General features: G+C 53.8%; 5 protein-coding genes across 5 annotated transcripts; all 5 read right to left on the bottom strand.

The window, feature by feature from the left end:
• Positions 1 to 426: 426 nt before the first annotated feature.
• Positions 427 to 1,592, bottom strand: PFLUO_LOCUS3557 (ATP synthase mitochondrial F1 complex assembly factor 2; the record flags this gene model as incomplete). Its single annotated transcript, XM_073780816.1, has 2 exons — positions 427 to 1,223; positions 1,289 to 1,592. 2 exons carry the CDS (start codon positions 1,590 to 1,592, stop codon positions 427 to 429), a joined length of 1,101 nt encoding a protein of 366 aa, XP_073637633.1.
• Positions 1,593 to 2,494: 902 nt separating this feature from the next.
• Positions 2,495 to 4,330, bottom strand: PFLUO_LOCUS3556 (uncharacterized protein; the record flags this gene model as incomplete). The annotated part of the gene is made up of 5 exons (XM_073780815.1): positions 2,495 to 2,608; positions 2,834 to 3,118; positions 3,238 to 3,322; positions 3,373 to 4,242; positions 4,293 to 4,330. 5 exons carry the CDS (start codon positions 4,328 to 4,330, stop codon positions 2,495 to 2,497), a joined length of 1,392 nt encoding a protein of 463 aa, XP_073637632.1.
• Positions 4,331 to 7,492: 3,162 nt separating this feature from the next.
• On the bottom strand, positions 7,493 to 8,395 carry PFLUO_LOCUS3555 (uncharacterized protein; the record flags this gene model as incomplete). The annotated part of the gene is made up of 1 exon (XM_073780814.1): positions 7,493 to 8,395. The coding sequence occupies one exon, from the start codon at positions 8,393 to 8,395 to the stop codon at positions 7,493 to 7,495; it is 903 nt and encodes a 300-aa protein (XP_073637631.1).
• Positions 8,396 to 11,874: 3,479 nt separating this feature from the next.
• On the bottom strand, positions 11,875 to 12,980 carry PFLUO_LOCUS3554 (uncharacterized protein; the record flags this gene model as incomplete). Its single annotated transcript, XM_073780813.1, has 2 exons — positions 11,875 to 12,879; positions 12,948 to 12,980. 2 exons carry the CDS (start codon positions 12,978 to 12,980, stop codon positions 11,875 to 11,877), a joined length of 1,038 nt encoding a protein of 345 aa, XP_073637630.1.
• Positions 12,981 to 13,327: 347 nt separating this feature from the next.
• PFLUO_LOCUS3553 (uncharacterized protein) lies at positions 13,328 to 14,380 on the bottom strand (the record flags this gene model as incomplete). The annotated part of the gene is made up of 2 exons (XM_073780812.1): positions 13,328 to 14,204; positions 14,253 to 14,380. The coding sequence occupies 2 exons, from the start codon at positions 14,378 to 14,380 to the stop codon at positions 13,328 to 13,330; spliced, it is 1,005 nt and encodes a 334-aa protein (XP_073637629.1).
• Between the last annotated feature and the right edge of the window lie 1,613 nt (positions 14,381 to 15,993).

The following is a 15,993-nucleotide window of genomic DNA, read 5'->3' as shown; positions in this document are numbered from 1 at the left end:
TTCGCAAGGGGGGGCAAGGTAGGATGGTGCGACCGCCAGTCCGTCCACGCGCAGGCAGACGAAGTGGTGATTGGAGACTAGAGATAGCGACCGAACGATGTGGGGAGGACTCGATCAGGTCTGGCAGTGGGCGAACGATGGGGATCACAATAATTAACAGCACTTACCCTTCGGGTTTGTCAGACATGCTCCAATGGCGCGCCTGATCTTGGGAGGGAAGATGGAGAGAGAGAGAGAGAGAGAGAGAGAGAAAGGGAGGGGAGAGTAGTGACGAGTTGGTGTTAGTTCACTAGTGTTTTGAGGGGGGCAAAAGGTGCTCTTTGATCGCCGCCTTGGCAGTTCCTACTCCAGACACACACACAGTACTCCGCAGGGTATCCGATTGGTTCTACTATACATTGTCAAGGGCTAGAAGGATCTCTCTCTCTATCGCCGCTCGCCGCTCACCAGCACCACCACGCTGCCCAGCTGCCGCTTCAGGTCCTCCCAATCGACATCGTGCGTGTCCTCGACCTCACCCCACATGTCCGTCTGCCATTTCACCTCCAGATTCGATGCCTCGGCCGCCTCCTCGATCCCGAATTTCCTCTCAACCCGCTGCACCGCCCGGAAATTCTCGCTCCACTCCACCAAAAGTCGGACCGCGATCAGCAGGCTCTTGGACGCGAGGATCCCTCGCTCCAGCGCGGCCAGATCATGCGGTGAGAGCTCCGAGATCCAGGTGCGAATGCTGTCCTGGGTCCCCCGCGGCTGCGACACGGGCATAATGCTTTCGCTGTCGAGGATGGGCTTGATCTCCAGGCCCGGCCATACCTTCGTAGACAAGAACCCCATAATCTCCTTGGCCACCCGCATCTGGATCTCCCGTAGACTCTCAATTGGTTCCCCAGTCTCCTGCTTCTCTAGTAAATGGGTCGGTCCGGTTTCCCGCTCCGGCTCCCAGCAGAGGAGTGTGTCGGTTTCGAGGTAGCGCATGGCCGTCTTAATGATCTGCTCTCGGGTGGTGGTGAGGCCCTCAGCATCTTCGCGCACAATGTCGGCCGCGCGAGCCGACAGGGAAGTCAAGGGAATGAGATGGGTTTTGATTGCCTGTTGGGCAGTGGTCATCACATCCCACTCGAGGGCGATCGCATGTGCAAGGTGAGGCTTCGTCGGCGGAATGGAGAGCACTTCTTTGGTAGGCGTTCGGACGGGACGCTTGTCAAGCAGAACTTGGTATTCCTCTAGACAAGGGGGTGAGGTCGATTGTTAGCGTGCGACTGTCCCGACACAAACAGACAAGACATACCTGGCATCCCCTGGACATGGACATCCTTCCAGAACCGTTTTCTCAGCCCGCTGGTAGTAGGCTTCGTGAGATTGGCTCTCTCCGCCGCCGGTTGTGCGGACTCTGGGTTTTCTGGGGGTGTTGGGTGCTTCTTGAACTCTGATGATGGCGCCGGAGCTTTCGGGGGCGGGCCATGGGCCGTGGCTGGGTGTGCGACTGCTGCCTTGACGGGCGAGGAATGGATGCACCGGCAACGCGAGGCATTGAGCCGGGCAGACGGGAAAAGTCGCGACGGCAATGCAGCCGCGCGAGGGAGAGCTGCCATGTGCGATAGTCGGAGTCAAGAAAACAAACACAGTGAATAGATAAGGAGTGTAGAAGTGGTCGTGGGGTTGGTTGACGTGTGTTGGGGGTGCGCCGAGCAAGAGAGAGAAAGAAGAGGGAAATTGAAGATTAGTGATGCAGTCTCGGCCCGATCGCCCCAACCACCTAACTACGCGCTAGCCCGAGCAGCATACTCGAATATTACCGAGTTTGACTACTTAGGCAATGTCTCGCCCATTGAGAAAGTCCGAGTTGGGTACGAGTGGCGCTGCACAATTACATCAAGTCCATGTGCGATGACGGTGATCAGCGTCTGGCAGGTGAATTATCAGAGATTGGAAAAAAATCCAAAAGCAGAATACTCTTCAATTGCGCGTCTAGATCAGACGGAATGAAATGTGATCAAGAACGAAGAACCTGGTACATTGAAGAAACCACGACAGCAAAAACAAAGCGTAAAGGAACAGGAAGACGCAAAACGACGACATCCGCCCATGCTTTTGTAATTTACAAATAGAAAAAGACTCAAGAGGGACCACCTTTTTGGACAGCCGTAATGTGCAGAGAAGAGAAAGAGACGCGAAAAAAGGAGCATGGGCACATGGCTGGTACAGAAGTGAAGAACAGCACCGGTCATATCGGCGACAGAAAAGATGCGGGGAATATGCAGAAAAGGAGGGGGAAAACTGGAAATCCAGATGCTAAGCCATGAATAGCAGCGGAGAACATCAAGCGCTGGACGGGACACATCTAGAAAGAGCTGCAAGCAAAGTAGTAATTGTCGTTAGGGCATGGCGTCGTCAACATGCCAGGCCGGACAGCATGGACAACAGGTGGTAAGGAACGAGGAAGGGGCGGAGCTTTTCTCAGGATGACGAATTCGTCTTTGGACTGTCGGATTGGTTATTTGGTGAGGAAACTAGGGTAATAAGGCTGCTTCATGCGGTCGAGATCGGTTCGTTTCTTCATGCGCTCGGCGTCGTAATCATCGGCGCCATCACGGCTACCCCATGTGGTCTGGAGGAGAAACAAGAAAGCATGTCAGTGATGTCTTTTAGAGTTGAAAGCACTGGTCGAGACATGACAGGAAAGGGGAAATGCCGAATTAATGCCGCACAACGCAACCGATCGGCCGGCACAGTGGGTAAAGGCCCAGCTGCACGAGGACGAGGGAGGAGAAGTGTGATCAAAGCGTACAATGACCGGAGGGACGTGCGCGAACTAGTAAACCAAGACACTTACCACATTGAGGGTGAGCACCGCGTACACCTTGATGATGCCGTGGAAATACCCAAACAGTACCGAAACGGGCAGCAGCAGCACGTCGACCGGGTAGCGGATGTAGTGGCCAAGTAGCTTGATCCACTTGCTAGTGAACATCCACAGGTACAGTGCCGTCATGGCCCGGCTGTGGGAGACATCTCCCCATGGGCCAGTCGCCTTGTGGCATAGCCAGACCAGCAGCAGGTCGCCCAGAAGGGCCGGTGGGGACAAGGTCGTCAAGTGAACGGCATAGGAACTCCACGGCTGTCGACTAGATGGGTGGAATCCGTTAGCATGCTAGTGGCGGAAACAAGGCGTAGATCCCTTTCGGAAAAAAAAAAAAAAAAGCTGTGGAAAAGCAATGGCCATGTCGGATCACTCACGCTCCCCAAGTGCTCGCCTCCAGGGCGCTCCTCTGAACGGGTAGCAATGCCCGCGGCAGGGAGACTCGTGTGGGACAGGCCGTGGCTTGGAAAGGAGGGTGAATCCATTGGGGCTGAAATAGGGTAGACACTTACTACCAGATGTGCTTCTCATGGAACATGCTGGTGAGATTGCTGCGCCAATTGCTGCGCGACCAGCGGGCACATTGTTTTAGAAACCGCGGGTTGTCCTCGAGCGTGGTGAGCACCTCTGCCTCGGGGTGATATTGCATGTAGGTTTCCCAGCCATGCGAGACCATCCACCGCGTAATGAAGTTGTCGTCGTCGGCGTTGAGCTGGTACTTGCCCCACCACCACTCCTCATTGGTGAAGGAGTAGGTGAATCCTTCGTCCTGAAGGATCTTGGTCCGGTAGGCCACGGTCCGTCCCGACATGCACGGCAGGCCGCCGTCCACATGAGTGGTGGCGCCGCAGTCGAAGTTGCGCCGTTCCAGATACAAAGCGCCGAGAAACCCCCAGATGCGTTCCGACAGAGTCGGCGCACTGGCGCGGCGCAGTCGCTGACAGGTCACCACACCTCCATACATCTCATCCTTCTCAAACGGAGCCAGGATCCAGGGCAGTACGGTCCGCGGCCAACTTACATCGTCATCCGCCAGAATGGTGATGGTCGTCCGCACTTCGGGGATGGCTCTGGTCATCTGCCGGCGCTTGTTGGGATGCGTGACGGTGAACAAGCGGATTCGCGATTTCGATGCTGGCATCGCACTCAACATCTTTTCGGCCTTCTTCCGATTGGCTTCAATGGTGACCAGCAGCACCTCGAAGGGCTGATTATCCAGGATGGTCCGGACCGTCTCGAAAAGCTCATCGCCGCAGCCCTCCAGGGAGGGAATAATGACCGAGACATCTTGCGAGGTCAGTTTCGGGTTCTCCGGTGGCGGAATCGGCTTAAACGTCCAGAAGGAAACCAGATTGACGGCGAGGCGGAAGTAGCGGTACACACTGCTGGTGTCAGCCGGGGGCTTTATACTCCAGTGGTATTCAGAACTCACAACAGCGCGATGAAGGCCCGCAGAAAGGGAAAGGCCATGATTTTTCGGGTTTCTTTTTAATTGTCCCTCTCCCCGTGGGATTTTCTGGTTTTTTGTTTCCAATTAGGATATCCACTGAATCACCTGCGAAGTCAGATCGAGTGCTAATTGAACGGGGGCAAAAAAAAAACTGGTCTTGCGTACCTTAGTTCGACTTAGCCGGGAGTCTCCGCCCGGCGGTCCTGCAAATGGGCTGGTGGAAGAGATAGAGGAAGGAAAGAGAACGAATGTCGGGGAGACAATGCTTCCTCTACCAGCCCAGAGAACAGGAACGGAGAGAAAAGGAAAAGAAAACGGACAGGAAGGAGGCGAGGCAACCAGGGTTAGTAGTAGTAACCGGAGTCAGCACATGCAGGAAATTTATGATTATTGTCGTTTTGAGGATGCTGCAGGTGTAGTTTTGCCTCGTGCGTCAGAGACCCTGGATCTAGATGGAGGCAGACAACGGTGGAGACGGATGGGCGGCGGCCCATGCAGTGAGTGACATGGACCAAGTGGAGTGGTATGTGTGTAATAAAAGGTAATACTGCGAACGATGATTATTATTGATTATTATTATCAGCCCCAGCGAGACCAGAGTCCGTTGCGAGGGGAAAACTATTCTTAGGGTAAGCCGTTCGCCCAAGACATTCCAGCCTACGTGGATGCCGATGGCCCGAGGGCGACCGCAAATGAGGGGGCAAAAGTTACTCGACCATATCAGCTGGATGGCAAAAATACCAGGTTCGCTCTTATCTGTCGCAGGTACCATCGACGAGCTAACTAACTCTGTACTCGGGTGAAAAAGCGTGCGTGGAGAAAGAGAGAGGCCCGCCCCGGCCACGGCTAATACAGACATAACTCCCAGCGATCACCATCCGATTAGTACTATTATTTCTTCAGAGGTCGTGTGCATGAGGAGAATCAGGGAAAAGCGGCAATCCTGGTGGCGATCGCCATTCCCCGTGGAAACTCGTGCAGCCGCCGTTGCTTTCGCTTCCTGGTTAGTCCTTCGTGACTGGTGGGGGGGAGGGGGAGTTAGGGTTGGCACGGGATGAAACCAAACCTGGGCGACAAGGACGGGGGATCGAAAGAAAACAACATTCCCTGCAGCGAATACAGGGTCTAGTGCAAAGACTCCTCCCCCTTCTGGCGAAACCCGGGAATAATGAGCGGCCGGCCTTGTTTGGCCAGGGGCTGTTGCGCGCCAGTCGCTTTGGCGTCTAACGACCCTCGTGCTGACCAGCCCTAGCGGAGTCACCCATGGCTTGCATCTGCAAAAGGCCCCATTGGGATCCCCCGATCCATGCCGCGCGACATAAATACGAAGGCTCTCAGGCAACCGCCGGGACGCCGCGCAATCCGATACTTTGATCCGCTGTGGCAAGAGCTGATGGTGTTCTCCGCCGGAGACGGTCAAGTGCCCGTCTCACCAGAGTCAGATTATTCATTCTGTCGGTCCGGAGAGCAGTTCTCGAGTGAAACGGACGCGTACTCACTATCTCTCTCGGGCTGCACGGACACTAGGCCGGCCTTGGCTCCACTGGCCCATAATAACCATATTGGTCCACTACCGGTTCATACCGGTGTCTTGTGGGATTTAGTTCCCTCAACGCATTGATCTGCTTCGGCAAAATAGTAGCTTTGGCAGTGGGGAGAAGGGGGGGAGCGTGGTTATATCACCGTCGGCGGAGTGGCCACTCAGACGACGGTAGCCAACTGTCAAGAACGGAAAGACGGATGACATGCAGCTCGAGCGGTCGATCAGATGCAAGCCCGGTTTTTTCCTCTCCTGCAATCCATCATTCATTGGGAGCCACTGATTGATGCTTCCCCTCCTGGTCGGCTGAGACGAGAAGAAGCCGATTTCAGCTTGCATCGCCAAGCCCCCCAAACCGACCAACATGCACTACGGACCCCACGACGTTGTGGTGCGAGCCAAAACAGCATCCAGATCGTCTTCCCGTGTGGGGCGTGATGGTAGTGCGTTACAAGCGCAGTAACGCTGGTGGATCGGGGGGTCTGGGGCATCTTCGGAGACCGGCCACCCCTCTTGGGCTGCCTGAAAACAACTCCGCTCCACCATGGCTGACTTCGATGTCGTGATATCCCACGGTGTCGCATCAAGACCGGCCCAGGCGGCACGATCTGATGGAAATGACCCTCCACCTGGGAGCGCCGTGCGAATGAGCCGGTTCGATTGGGCGTAGGGGTTCGGAAGCCTTATCCCAGCAAAGCCTGCGACCTTTAGCTGCAGCCACGCCGCCTACTATTGTCTGGATCTACTGCATTGGCTTGCAGCTGTAGCTTGGTCCATGCCCGACTTCGGGGCTTCCTCCAAGGATTCGTGTACTATTGTTTACTTAATGATAATAGCGGGTTCCTATCTGTTACCGTGACGGGAATAGGCGAATCCTCGGCGACTGACCCACCTATTGCGAGCGACATGATCGTGCTTGCATACCGAATGTCAACAAGGAAGCTCCTTCCGGTCGATGCTGCGTTCTCCTCACGCAAATCCCCCACGACGCCCGAGCGTATCTGTCAGTGCGCGTGGCATGCAACTACGGTAGGTCAAGGCGCTGCCCAGAAAACCACAACTGGCTCGGACTTCGCTCGCATTCCTGCCAAGAGGTTCAGCCTCGTGTTGTTCTATTCCCTCATCATCATTAACCTTTGCCTGCTCGTAAAAGATCGAAGGACTCCTCCTTCATGACGTCAAAAAAGTCGTATTGCAATACATATTTCTCCTAGGTGCCATCCAAGCTATATTCATGCATCCTGGCGATAGAATGCATGAGCACTTGCCCTTTCTTGCCTCCGGTGCATACGATGAAACCGTTCGACCCATAACGGAACTGCACCTCGTGCTTCCCCCCGAAGCCACTAATGCGCACAGCTTGGGGGGCAGTTGGGCCCACCGTTTCTAGAACCGGAATGCGTCCGATGATGGAGCTTGTGCAGCTGGGTAGACGCCATCGGCAGGGCTCCTATTGACCGTTGGATATAGCAATGCTTGGTTTGCGTTCATTCGTGATGTAGAAACCCCCACAACTCATCAACGAGAAGAGACTCGAGCTTCAAAGCCACCGCAGTTGAACTCAGAATCGCCAGCGAGACTGTGTATAGCAAACAGTCGGAAGAGCCAGTTTCAGCCCTATGCTAATCTCCATCAATTCCCCCTAGGGCCTCCAGCGCCAGCCGGTAGGGCTAAAGCAAGCTGTGAAGTCAACGCCCCCAAACAGGCCAATGGCCCCGTACAGATCATAGTCTCCTTCTAACCCTTCGACGCTCCCAGAATCCGCGTCCACCTCTTCATGCAGATCCCACTCCCCTACTCTTCGTCCATCGCGAGTGAAAAACACTTTGACCGCGCACCTCCTCCGGTCTTTCGAGTCAGTGCTTATCTTGTCCGGTTGAGTAAACACCATGCCGATGCCAACGGTCTCGCCGACGACGTTGAATGAAGTGACGAAATCACGCCCGCCCCATGAATCATTCACGAAGCGACAGCCATCATCCGAGCAAACTCCCAGACTTCCTCGTTCCCAGCCCGGGGAGCGCCACGAGGGATAGGGCTGCGCGGCAAAGCCGATGGAAAACCCGCTCTGGTCAGCTCCAGGCCCAGCGCGCAGGCCAAGTAGCGTCACCTCGAAATAGATGGTTTTGCTTGTTTGTTGCTCAAACGGCGAGTCCACCGCGGCGAAGTAGAGAGGCAGATGCGTCAAAACCACACAGTCGCGATTCCGGTCTGCAGATGCTCCTTTCCATTCGCGTGTTGGCGGGGGCTGGGGGACAACCCGCCCGCGGAGTTCGCGGGGCTGCACAGGCCGGATGTCATACTCTTGCACCGCACGATATACGGCAGGTGAGGGCCTTGTGGGTTTCCACAAGGCCGTGTTGTCACAAAATGCATGGGCGCGGTCCGCATCGTCGGTGGATGCATTTCCCGTCCCTGAAGCGTAGTAACCCGACACTGGCGGCGGGGGGAACGTCGCCGTATCTGGGACGGCCTCTTGCCAGTTGTGATAAGGGGGTGCCTTATTCTGGGCCTGGGACTCGTCGTAGCTGGGCGGAGCAGACATAGTTGTAAGTGGTTAGTGGTATTTCGGTATTTACTTGAGAGGTGAGACCAGAGAAAAGCGAGATGTGTATTGACTCCGCGATCTCCCAAAAAGGCCAAGGCCGATTTTATCTAGACACCTCAGGCAGTTCGCCTATTGTTCGTGTCCGTCATGTTGACTTTGTTCTTCTTCTTTCATCTCATAGTCAGTATGTATAATGACCGAGGAACGCTATTAAAAAAAAAATTCAGTAGGAATTGGATTCGGGGCCGCGGAGGATTGGAGTGCGAACAACAAGCAATGCATGTCTTAGATGTGCAACCAGTGTCGATTCGAATTCCTGTCTTTTCCTCCTTTCCTTTTCTTTTCTCTTTCTCCCGCAGTATTACCTGTCAATGGCTCCTCTCACCTGATCTTTTGTCCCATCCTGTGCCATCGCCGCATCCTAACCCAAAATGTCTGTCGAGCCCCGCAGACGACGGAGATCGTCGATCTCGGAGCAAATCCACCGGGTTTTCCATGTTGACCGGTCAGAAAAGGTTGAACCCCTAACTAACAACCATGGAGCGTCATCCAGTCCTGACTATCCGCAGAGACGACAGAGCTTCAACGTGATTAGAAACAATGATGTGGTTCCTGATCAACGGCCAGAAACCACATGTGAGATCTCTGTCAGACACTCGTCGCACCAGCAAGCAGAGCCCAACTCGCTCCCCCATTCACCACAGAACTCACAGTTGTTATTACCCGGAAATCCAGCCGATTCAATTCAGCCTATTGCATTTGGCTTCGAGAATAATGCGGTTCAAGACCAGATAGCCAAAGATATCGACGAGCTCACAAATAGTATCTGCGTTTCCCCAACCTGGAATAAAAACACAGCCCGCAAAGAGAAGCGAGCCACGCGCCGTCTGGAAGCAGAAAGACAAGAGCTCGAAAAAAGGCTGCTACACCTAGACGAAGCCCAGGCCCGACTGGATAGTGGCATCTACGACAGAAATTCGCGCCGCTTGACAAAGAAACAACCGTCCAGCAGATCTTCTAGTGTCTGTGCTGATCAGCCGCGATCGGCGAGCGGGCCTTTTTCAGCGCTCTTCTCAAGTTCCAGGCGAAGCTCGCGGTCTCGGTCAAGCTCTATGAATGGAGGCGATCGGGCCTCGGCTAAGCACCGATCTGCTGATGTTTTCTCTGAAATGCCTTCGGGGCCACCATATTTGGCGCTAGCGTTGCCGGAACGCTTTGGAGCAGACATAACCAGAGAGCTGGAATCCAGGCAGAGCTCTTTTCAGATGAATCAAGCAACTTTCAACCAATCTCAGCGCACTCTTCATGCGACTACCAAAGTGGATGATCTCCGGGAAAATTGGAAAACGGCGCAGGCCTGGCAGAGTAGGAATGTCGGCGCACACGAAGCGGGCAGAGAGGTCTCTGGGAAAGGCAATGCTGCCGGTATTCCCAGCAAGAACAGTTCACCGGTGACAAAGCTTGCGGCAGATCTTGACCGTGAATTGTTTACTGCTACTCTCAGGCATGAGAGGCGTGCTCCTGGAGTTGGCTACATGGACTCCTCTGTTCAATCTGAAATGACTTCTTCTCGAGCTTCGTTACAACCTTCGAGAAAGACACCACAAGTTAATTCTTCCCAGCATGTGCATCTGGAGCCGGTACCTAGCTCCAGAGTCACGACGCCTCACCAATTTTATACACGTGGATCTTCTGAAAGCGAGAAAAGCTCACTTGCAGAAAATGCTCTTCCATCTTCAAATTATATGAATGACAACCACATTTCTCACCGAGACCAGATAGAAGCAGGCCCGCATGGATACCAAAAGATACACAAACCTTCTCCCCTTGCGGCCAATCCAACGGCCATAGAAAATATCGATCGAAATGAGATTGCGACTAAAAGAGTCTCAGAGGTGCAAAAGCAATCACCTCGCTTGTCCACGTCCTTTCAAGACAAGGAATATCGAGGAAATGGTCTGCCCGAGGTGCCATCAAATCACACATACGAGAGATCAACTCGGGCAGAAGCAATACAGAATGAAATCGAACTCCCACCCCCGCAATTACCCGTAAGGAACAGCAGGAGGCTGCACGATTATTGGCACCAGAGGCAATCCTCAGTTGGTCCTCTGCTACAGCACAGCAATGGAACAGCACCGAGATCTTCAAATCAAGGAAAGGCCGATTACTCGGAACTTCCAAAAATCTGGGTGAGTGGCGAGGGCAAGAGCGAAGTCCCTGTCAGAGTGACCAACGGATCACCAAGATATCGCACTGCAACCGAAGATTCCGGGGAGGGATCCTTTCGAAGAGACCATGATGGACCAAACAAGACACACAGCCGTTCATCGTCCCTGTATTCGTCCCGCTCCGATTACGACACTGCCGACGAAGAAGGCCCGGATTCGCCCAAAGCACGTCCTCGTGCTCTACAGATCCGGGCCCCTGACACCCAGTCACAAAGTCCTGCTCCCAATACTTCTATAGCGAATGGACACCCGATCATTCAGCATAACGGTCTGCTCTCTCCACGAAATGGGTCCGCAAATTTTCTGCGGTGGAAGCCCGTTCAAAAACTGAAATCGCAACAAAAGCATCAAGTTGTTGCCAAGGTCTTTGTGATTTGTTGTACATGTCGATATTGGCACGACTCACCGTCCGAGGTATATGCCCAGCTGTCTACTGGATCTCGGTCTGGTCACTTCGGTCGCAGAAAAGTGCCATCAGAGACTCCTGGTCACACGAAATTACCAATGTCTAGAAAATTCGAGCCGTTTATTGACGTGCCTGGTTCACCAGCTCTGCCATTGCGCTCATCACCTCTCTCCCAACAGCCTTCTGGTTTGCAATGCTGCTGGTGTGGGCATACCATGAGTAGACAGTGCTGTCAAGGCTGGACTACGATTGTGCACATGCATGAGAGACATCATTGAGGGTGGAAATGTGAAATAATCTTGTCTGCTTTTCTATTAATTAGGGCTGCCGGGGACAAATAAATCCGGCCCGCCCCGTCAATTTTCCTCTCCATCAAAACTTCCAACTTCTTTCTTCCACTCCCTTCTTCCACTTCTCTCCTCAGCACCACACTATTGACAATTGTCCAGAATCTAATGGCGCATTCTGCATTTATCATTTTCTTATATCACTAATACTAACGGATTGAATACAAAAACCACGTCATCCGCAACGTCTCCATCCAGCTGTCCCCGTCCCACCGGACATTCCACGGACCCTTTCTAGGACGGTCGACATAAGTTCCACGTCTTGTGGCTGTGTCTGACTGGAGCTGGACTGCGAGCGGACCTTGTTGTCCATGTTGCCAGAGCAAGACTACCAACAGGGCCTTCATAGTTCATGTTTCACTTGCTCGAGTTTCTACTCAATCTCTACGAGAGCATGACTCCTTGCGCACCTACATATACTACTATTCTATTCAATCCTAATCAATGTTGCTTGATCTCCGTATATTCATACATACACGTAAGAAATCTCCCTCACAGCCGGCTCTTCGCCTTCTCGTCGCCGACGACGTTCACCACCACCTTGCCCCAGGTCTCGCGACTACCCAGCGCATGCAGGGCGCGTGGCACACTCTCCAGACCAGAAAAACTCTCGTCCTTGAAGGCCGTTCCCTTGAACTTGCCCTGGGCCACCAGATCAAAAATCCCCTGCCAGACAGCCCCCACAGTCTCGGTCTCGAACCGGGCATACTGGCCCCAGTGCAAGCCGACCAGGCTCACGTTCTTCAGCAGCACCCGATTCAGCGCGACCTTCTCAATGCTTCCGGCCGCAAACCCAATCACCAGCAAGCGCGCATTCCACGCCACGCACTTGAGACTGGCATCGATCATGCCGACGGGATCATAGACAATATCCACGCCCGCCTTGCCATTGCCCGTACGGTGTGCCGCACACAGCTTCTTCACCTCCTCTGGCCAGCTCTTCTCCCGGTAATCTATCACATAGTCTGCGCCAAACTCCCGCGCAATCTCACGCTTGCGCTGCGTGCCCGCCGTAGCAATCACCGTCGCACCCTTGGCCTTGGCCACCTGCACAGCAGCGAGACCAACACCACCTGCCGCAGCATGGACCAGAACCCAATCTCCAGCCTTGACACCGGCACGTTGCACAAGACCGCCGTAGGAAGTCGGCGCTGTAACAAACAGTCCCGCAGCATCCTCGAAACTCCAGCCGCTCGGAACAGGGAGCAGCGTCTGCTCATTGACCAGGACATGCGTCGCATACGCACCCTGGTTAGCACCAAAGACGCGATCACCGACGCGGTACTTTGACGGTGTCTTCGAGGCCGTCGGGGTGGCGAGCACCGTGCCGGCAAACTCCATGCCACCCACCCATGGCAGCGGCGGCTGGTTCTGGTATTTGCCTTGGATTTGAAGGATGTCGAAGAAATTGGTCCCGGCGGAGTGGATCTCAATCAAGTATTTGTCCGGCGACGGGGTTGGTGCTGGGACGTCGCTGACCTTTAGGTCCAGGGGACCCTAGATTGATCGAGGTCCTTTAGCTACCTAGCTGATGGAGATTGGATTGGGGGAGCCCGACGACGTACCTTGACGTATTCACTGATTTGAATCGCTTTCATTGTGAATGGAGTTGAAGTTCCAGGGCAAACAAAGTGGCCTCGTCTGGTATAATAAATAGTTGAAGAGGTAGAAAGAATGCGGAGTTGGCGTTGGTGGATCCCCGCGTGGAAAAGATGCCGAGGTTGTGGCTCGGATAACTTAAGCAACCTTGGCAATTGTTCAACTTTTTCGTAGTCAATTCAATAAATAGTAACAATAAAGACAAAAGTCCAATGGGTATAGAAGCGAATAAATGAGAGGAACCGCCCTCGAACGCCGTCTGCTGAAGACACAAAACCAAAATACAGAGAGCCACCCATATATGTAGACAGACATCCAACAGGAAAAGAAAAGAAGAAACAAAAAGCTAGTATCCAACACCTGGCGCCATTTGCGTCAGATGTTCCTGGCTAACATAAAAGCCAGGCACATACTGCGGGCTCGTATGTTGCGGCTCCATTCCCGGCATCTGGTTGTGCTGCAGGGACATGACGTGTTTCCATGTCCTAGGTTCAGCGTAGCCGTGCGCAAACCCAGGCATTTCACTCGGATAGTGTGTGAACGAATGTGAATAATCTTGACCCGGAGCTGGAGGGACCCCGTCAGGCATCTGTCCTGCTATCGGGACGCTTAGGGGAGCGGCGGAATGGGATTCACCAGGCGGGGGAGTGATGGCTCGGTACCATGTTGGCGCGCTCACGGCAGGGTTGGGATCGAAGTCGACGGGCAGAGAACGAGTTGGCCATGCGACTCCCGGTGCTGTAGTGGCTGCGACTGGGCTCGGGATGCATGGGTCGGGAGAAAGAGGGTAGCCCGGGGTCGGATAGGCGCAGGTAGAAGTATTAAGCATGAGGCCCTCGCCCGCCGAAGATGTTTGATTGAAAGAGCTGTCATGCGGACTTGGGTCGGTAAAGGAAGCATGACTCGTATTCGTAAAGTAGTTGTTAGCCAGAGTTTGTGGCCCTGATGAAGGACTCGGGGTCAAGGGCTGTGCCGCCAATGACAACTTGGGCTGTGTATAGATGGGAAGGTTCATAGTCCACTCGGTCGTCGCCGAAGGCACATCAGTAGAGGAGGCCGATGGTGATTGTGGATACTTTGGCCACGGCGAGGATGGACGTTTTATGTTCTTCTTGGCATCTAGATCGTGCTTGGAGCGTGCTGGGGCTTGAAGATTCTTGCGTGTTTGACGCGATGGCTTGGTGACTCGCCATTTCTTTAATCTGCTGCGTAGTTGCGTTTCACTAGACGCTTGTTAGAAAGAGAAATCGGTAGAAGTAAAGAGGACTGACCTCGGGTTGAAGTCATCGGACCGAATCTGCTTAATGACCTGTTTGAGTGGCCATTCTTCCTGCATGTATAGCCGAGTAATCAATGGTTTCTTCGTCTCCCAGACATCGGATGAGATGGAGGTCTTCATCTCGAGGAATATAGTACAAAGCAGAGGGAGCGAGAGGGAGAGAAAGGAGAGAAGGAGACAGCGGGCAAAGTTAACAAAGAGCCGGCCGAGGGCCATTATTAATATGGTGTTAGGGCTAGAACTCCTGAGGCCATTTCTACGGCTGCCCCAAGTCTCGGGTTGGTGGCCTGTTACTCATCCCAGGACTTTCAGTCCCCTGTGGGCCGGGTCGATCTGCGCCATTACGATAAATATCAGTGGATCAAGCTGATCGCCCTGTCATGGACCTTTTCCCTTTCTCTCTCTATGCCTCATTAAGCGTTTGGCGCAGCGCACTTCCTTCCATATATTGCTCTCGCGCAACTCGACCTGTCCACACCCGACACAAGACAAAGCCGAGACAAGCAAAGTAAACACCAGTTCCACGCGTGACGAGCCTAGCTGGCCTGGATCCCAAAAGCCCAAGGTAGCCGGCTGATCCCATCGCCTCATCAATTGATCCTAAACCGTTGGGACGGTCCCCTGAACCTAGAGCATGTGTAAAGCCGAGGAGCTCGTGGAGCCCGGAGGGGGCCCAAACAGGAATGACGATCCTGCTCCAGAGACAGACTTTTTGTTGCCTATTGCGGACGAACGGGTGCCCTTTGCTCTTTGTCCAACGACTTAGGGCCATAACACGGCTCCGGGGATCTCATCCGAAAGCTGACCAAGGCCGATGGTCTCGAGACTAGTCCGCCGCCCCTCGTCGATCCAGACCAATGGCAATATTCCCCGTGGAGAAGGTGTTCGTGAAAGCGCCAATGGATCTCGGTGAGGATCCGCGATCTGCCCGGCTCTTCGACATAGCGCGTACCCGCCGCAGCCGGAGTATCAGGATTCGGATCCCTGCCGGTTATCGTATCGCGATCCGCGACGCACTCGAGATGGCAAAGCACTCGATGATTTTCTTTGACATTTCTTGTATCCACTTGCTAGACCTATGCATGGGTCGGGGTACTGCATCCATGATTTGCCTCGCGTTCGCGCGCATCTGTCACATCCTTGGTGTATCTAGGCAATGCTTATTATCAACTGCCCCATGACAACTAAATTACTATAAGCCGGCAGCTGCGCCTGTTTGCATATTAGAATCTAGACGGCACCAGTTCTGTTCTGCTCAGTCTCAGCTCTCGTGCCGCTGAGCCGCGAATGGTAGGTGCTGAAACCCTAATCTCTTTGTCTCAATACATGAGGGGAAGTCGCACTAATGTACGTACGCATGCTATGAACGGGCTACTCGGCAGATCCTGGAACAGCGGTGCCAATGGGACCTTCACAAACCAGCAATGCTTGGGCCGTAGGAAGTGCGTCAAAATACAGCAATACGTTTGGCCTGATTGGACAGGACAGACGAGAATATGAAAGGAGTCCAACGCAGGTCTAGAAAATCTGCCGGATTTCCGTACCCACCCAACTCAGAGAGTTTTGCCCACTCATAGCTTTTACTGTATGCGGTATCTTTTGACTCGCGAATGTGGCCCTAGCACCTTGCCTCTGAACATCAACCTCTGGAGCTCTCCTGCGTCGGAAATACCCGCCATCCATGGCCCTCACCTTGGCAGTAGTGTAGAAAGCTAAAAAGGGGTACTACGACT

This window comes from Penicillium psychrofluorescens (genome assembly GCF_964197705.1).
Source record: "Penicillium psychrofluorescens genome assembly, chromosome: 2".
NCBI lineage: Eukaryota > Fungi > Ascomycota > Eurotiomycetes > Eurotiales > Aspergillaceae > Penicillium > Penicillium psychrofluorescens.
This window is presented reverse-complemented; position numbering and strand designations above follow the sequence as displayed.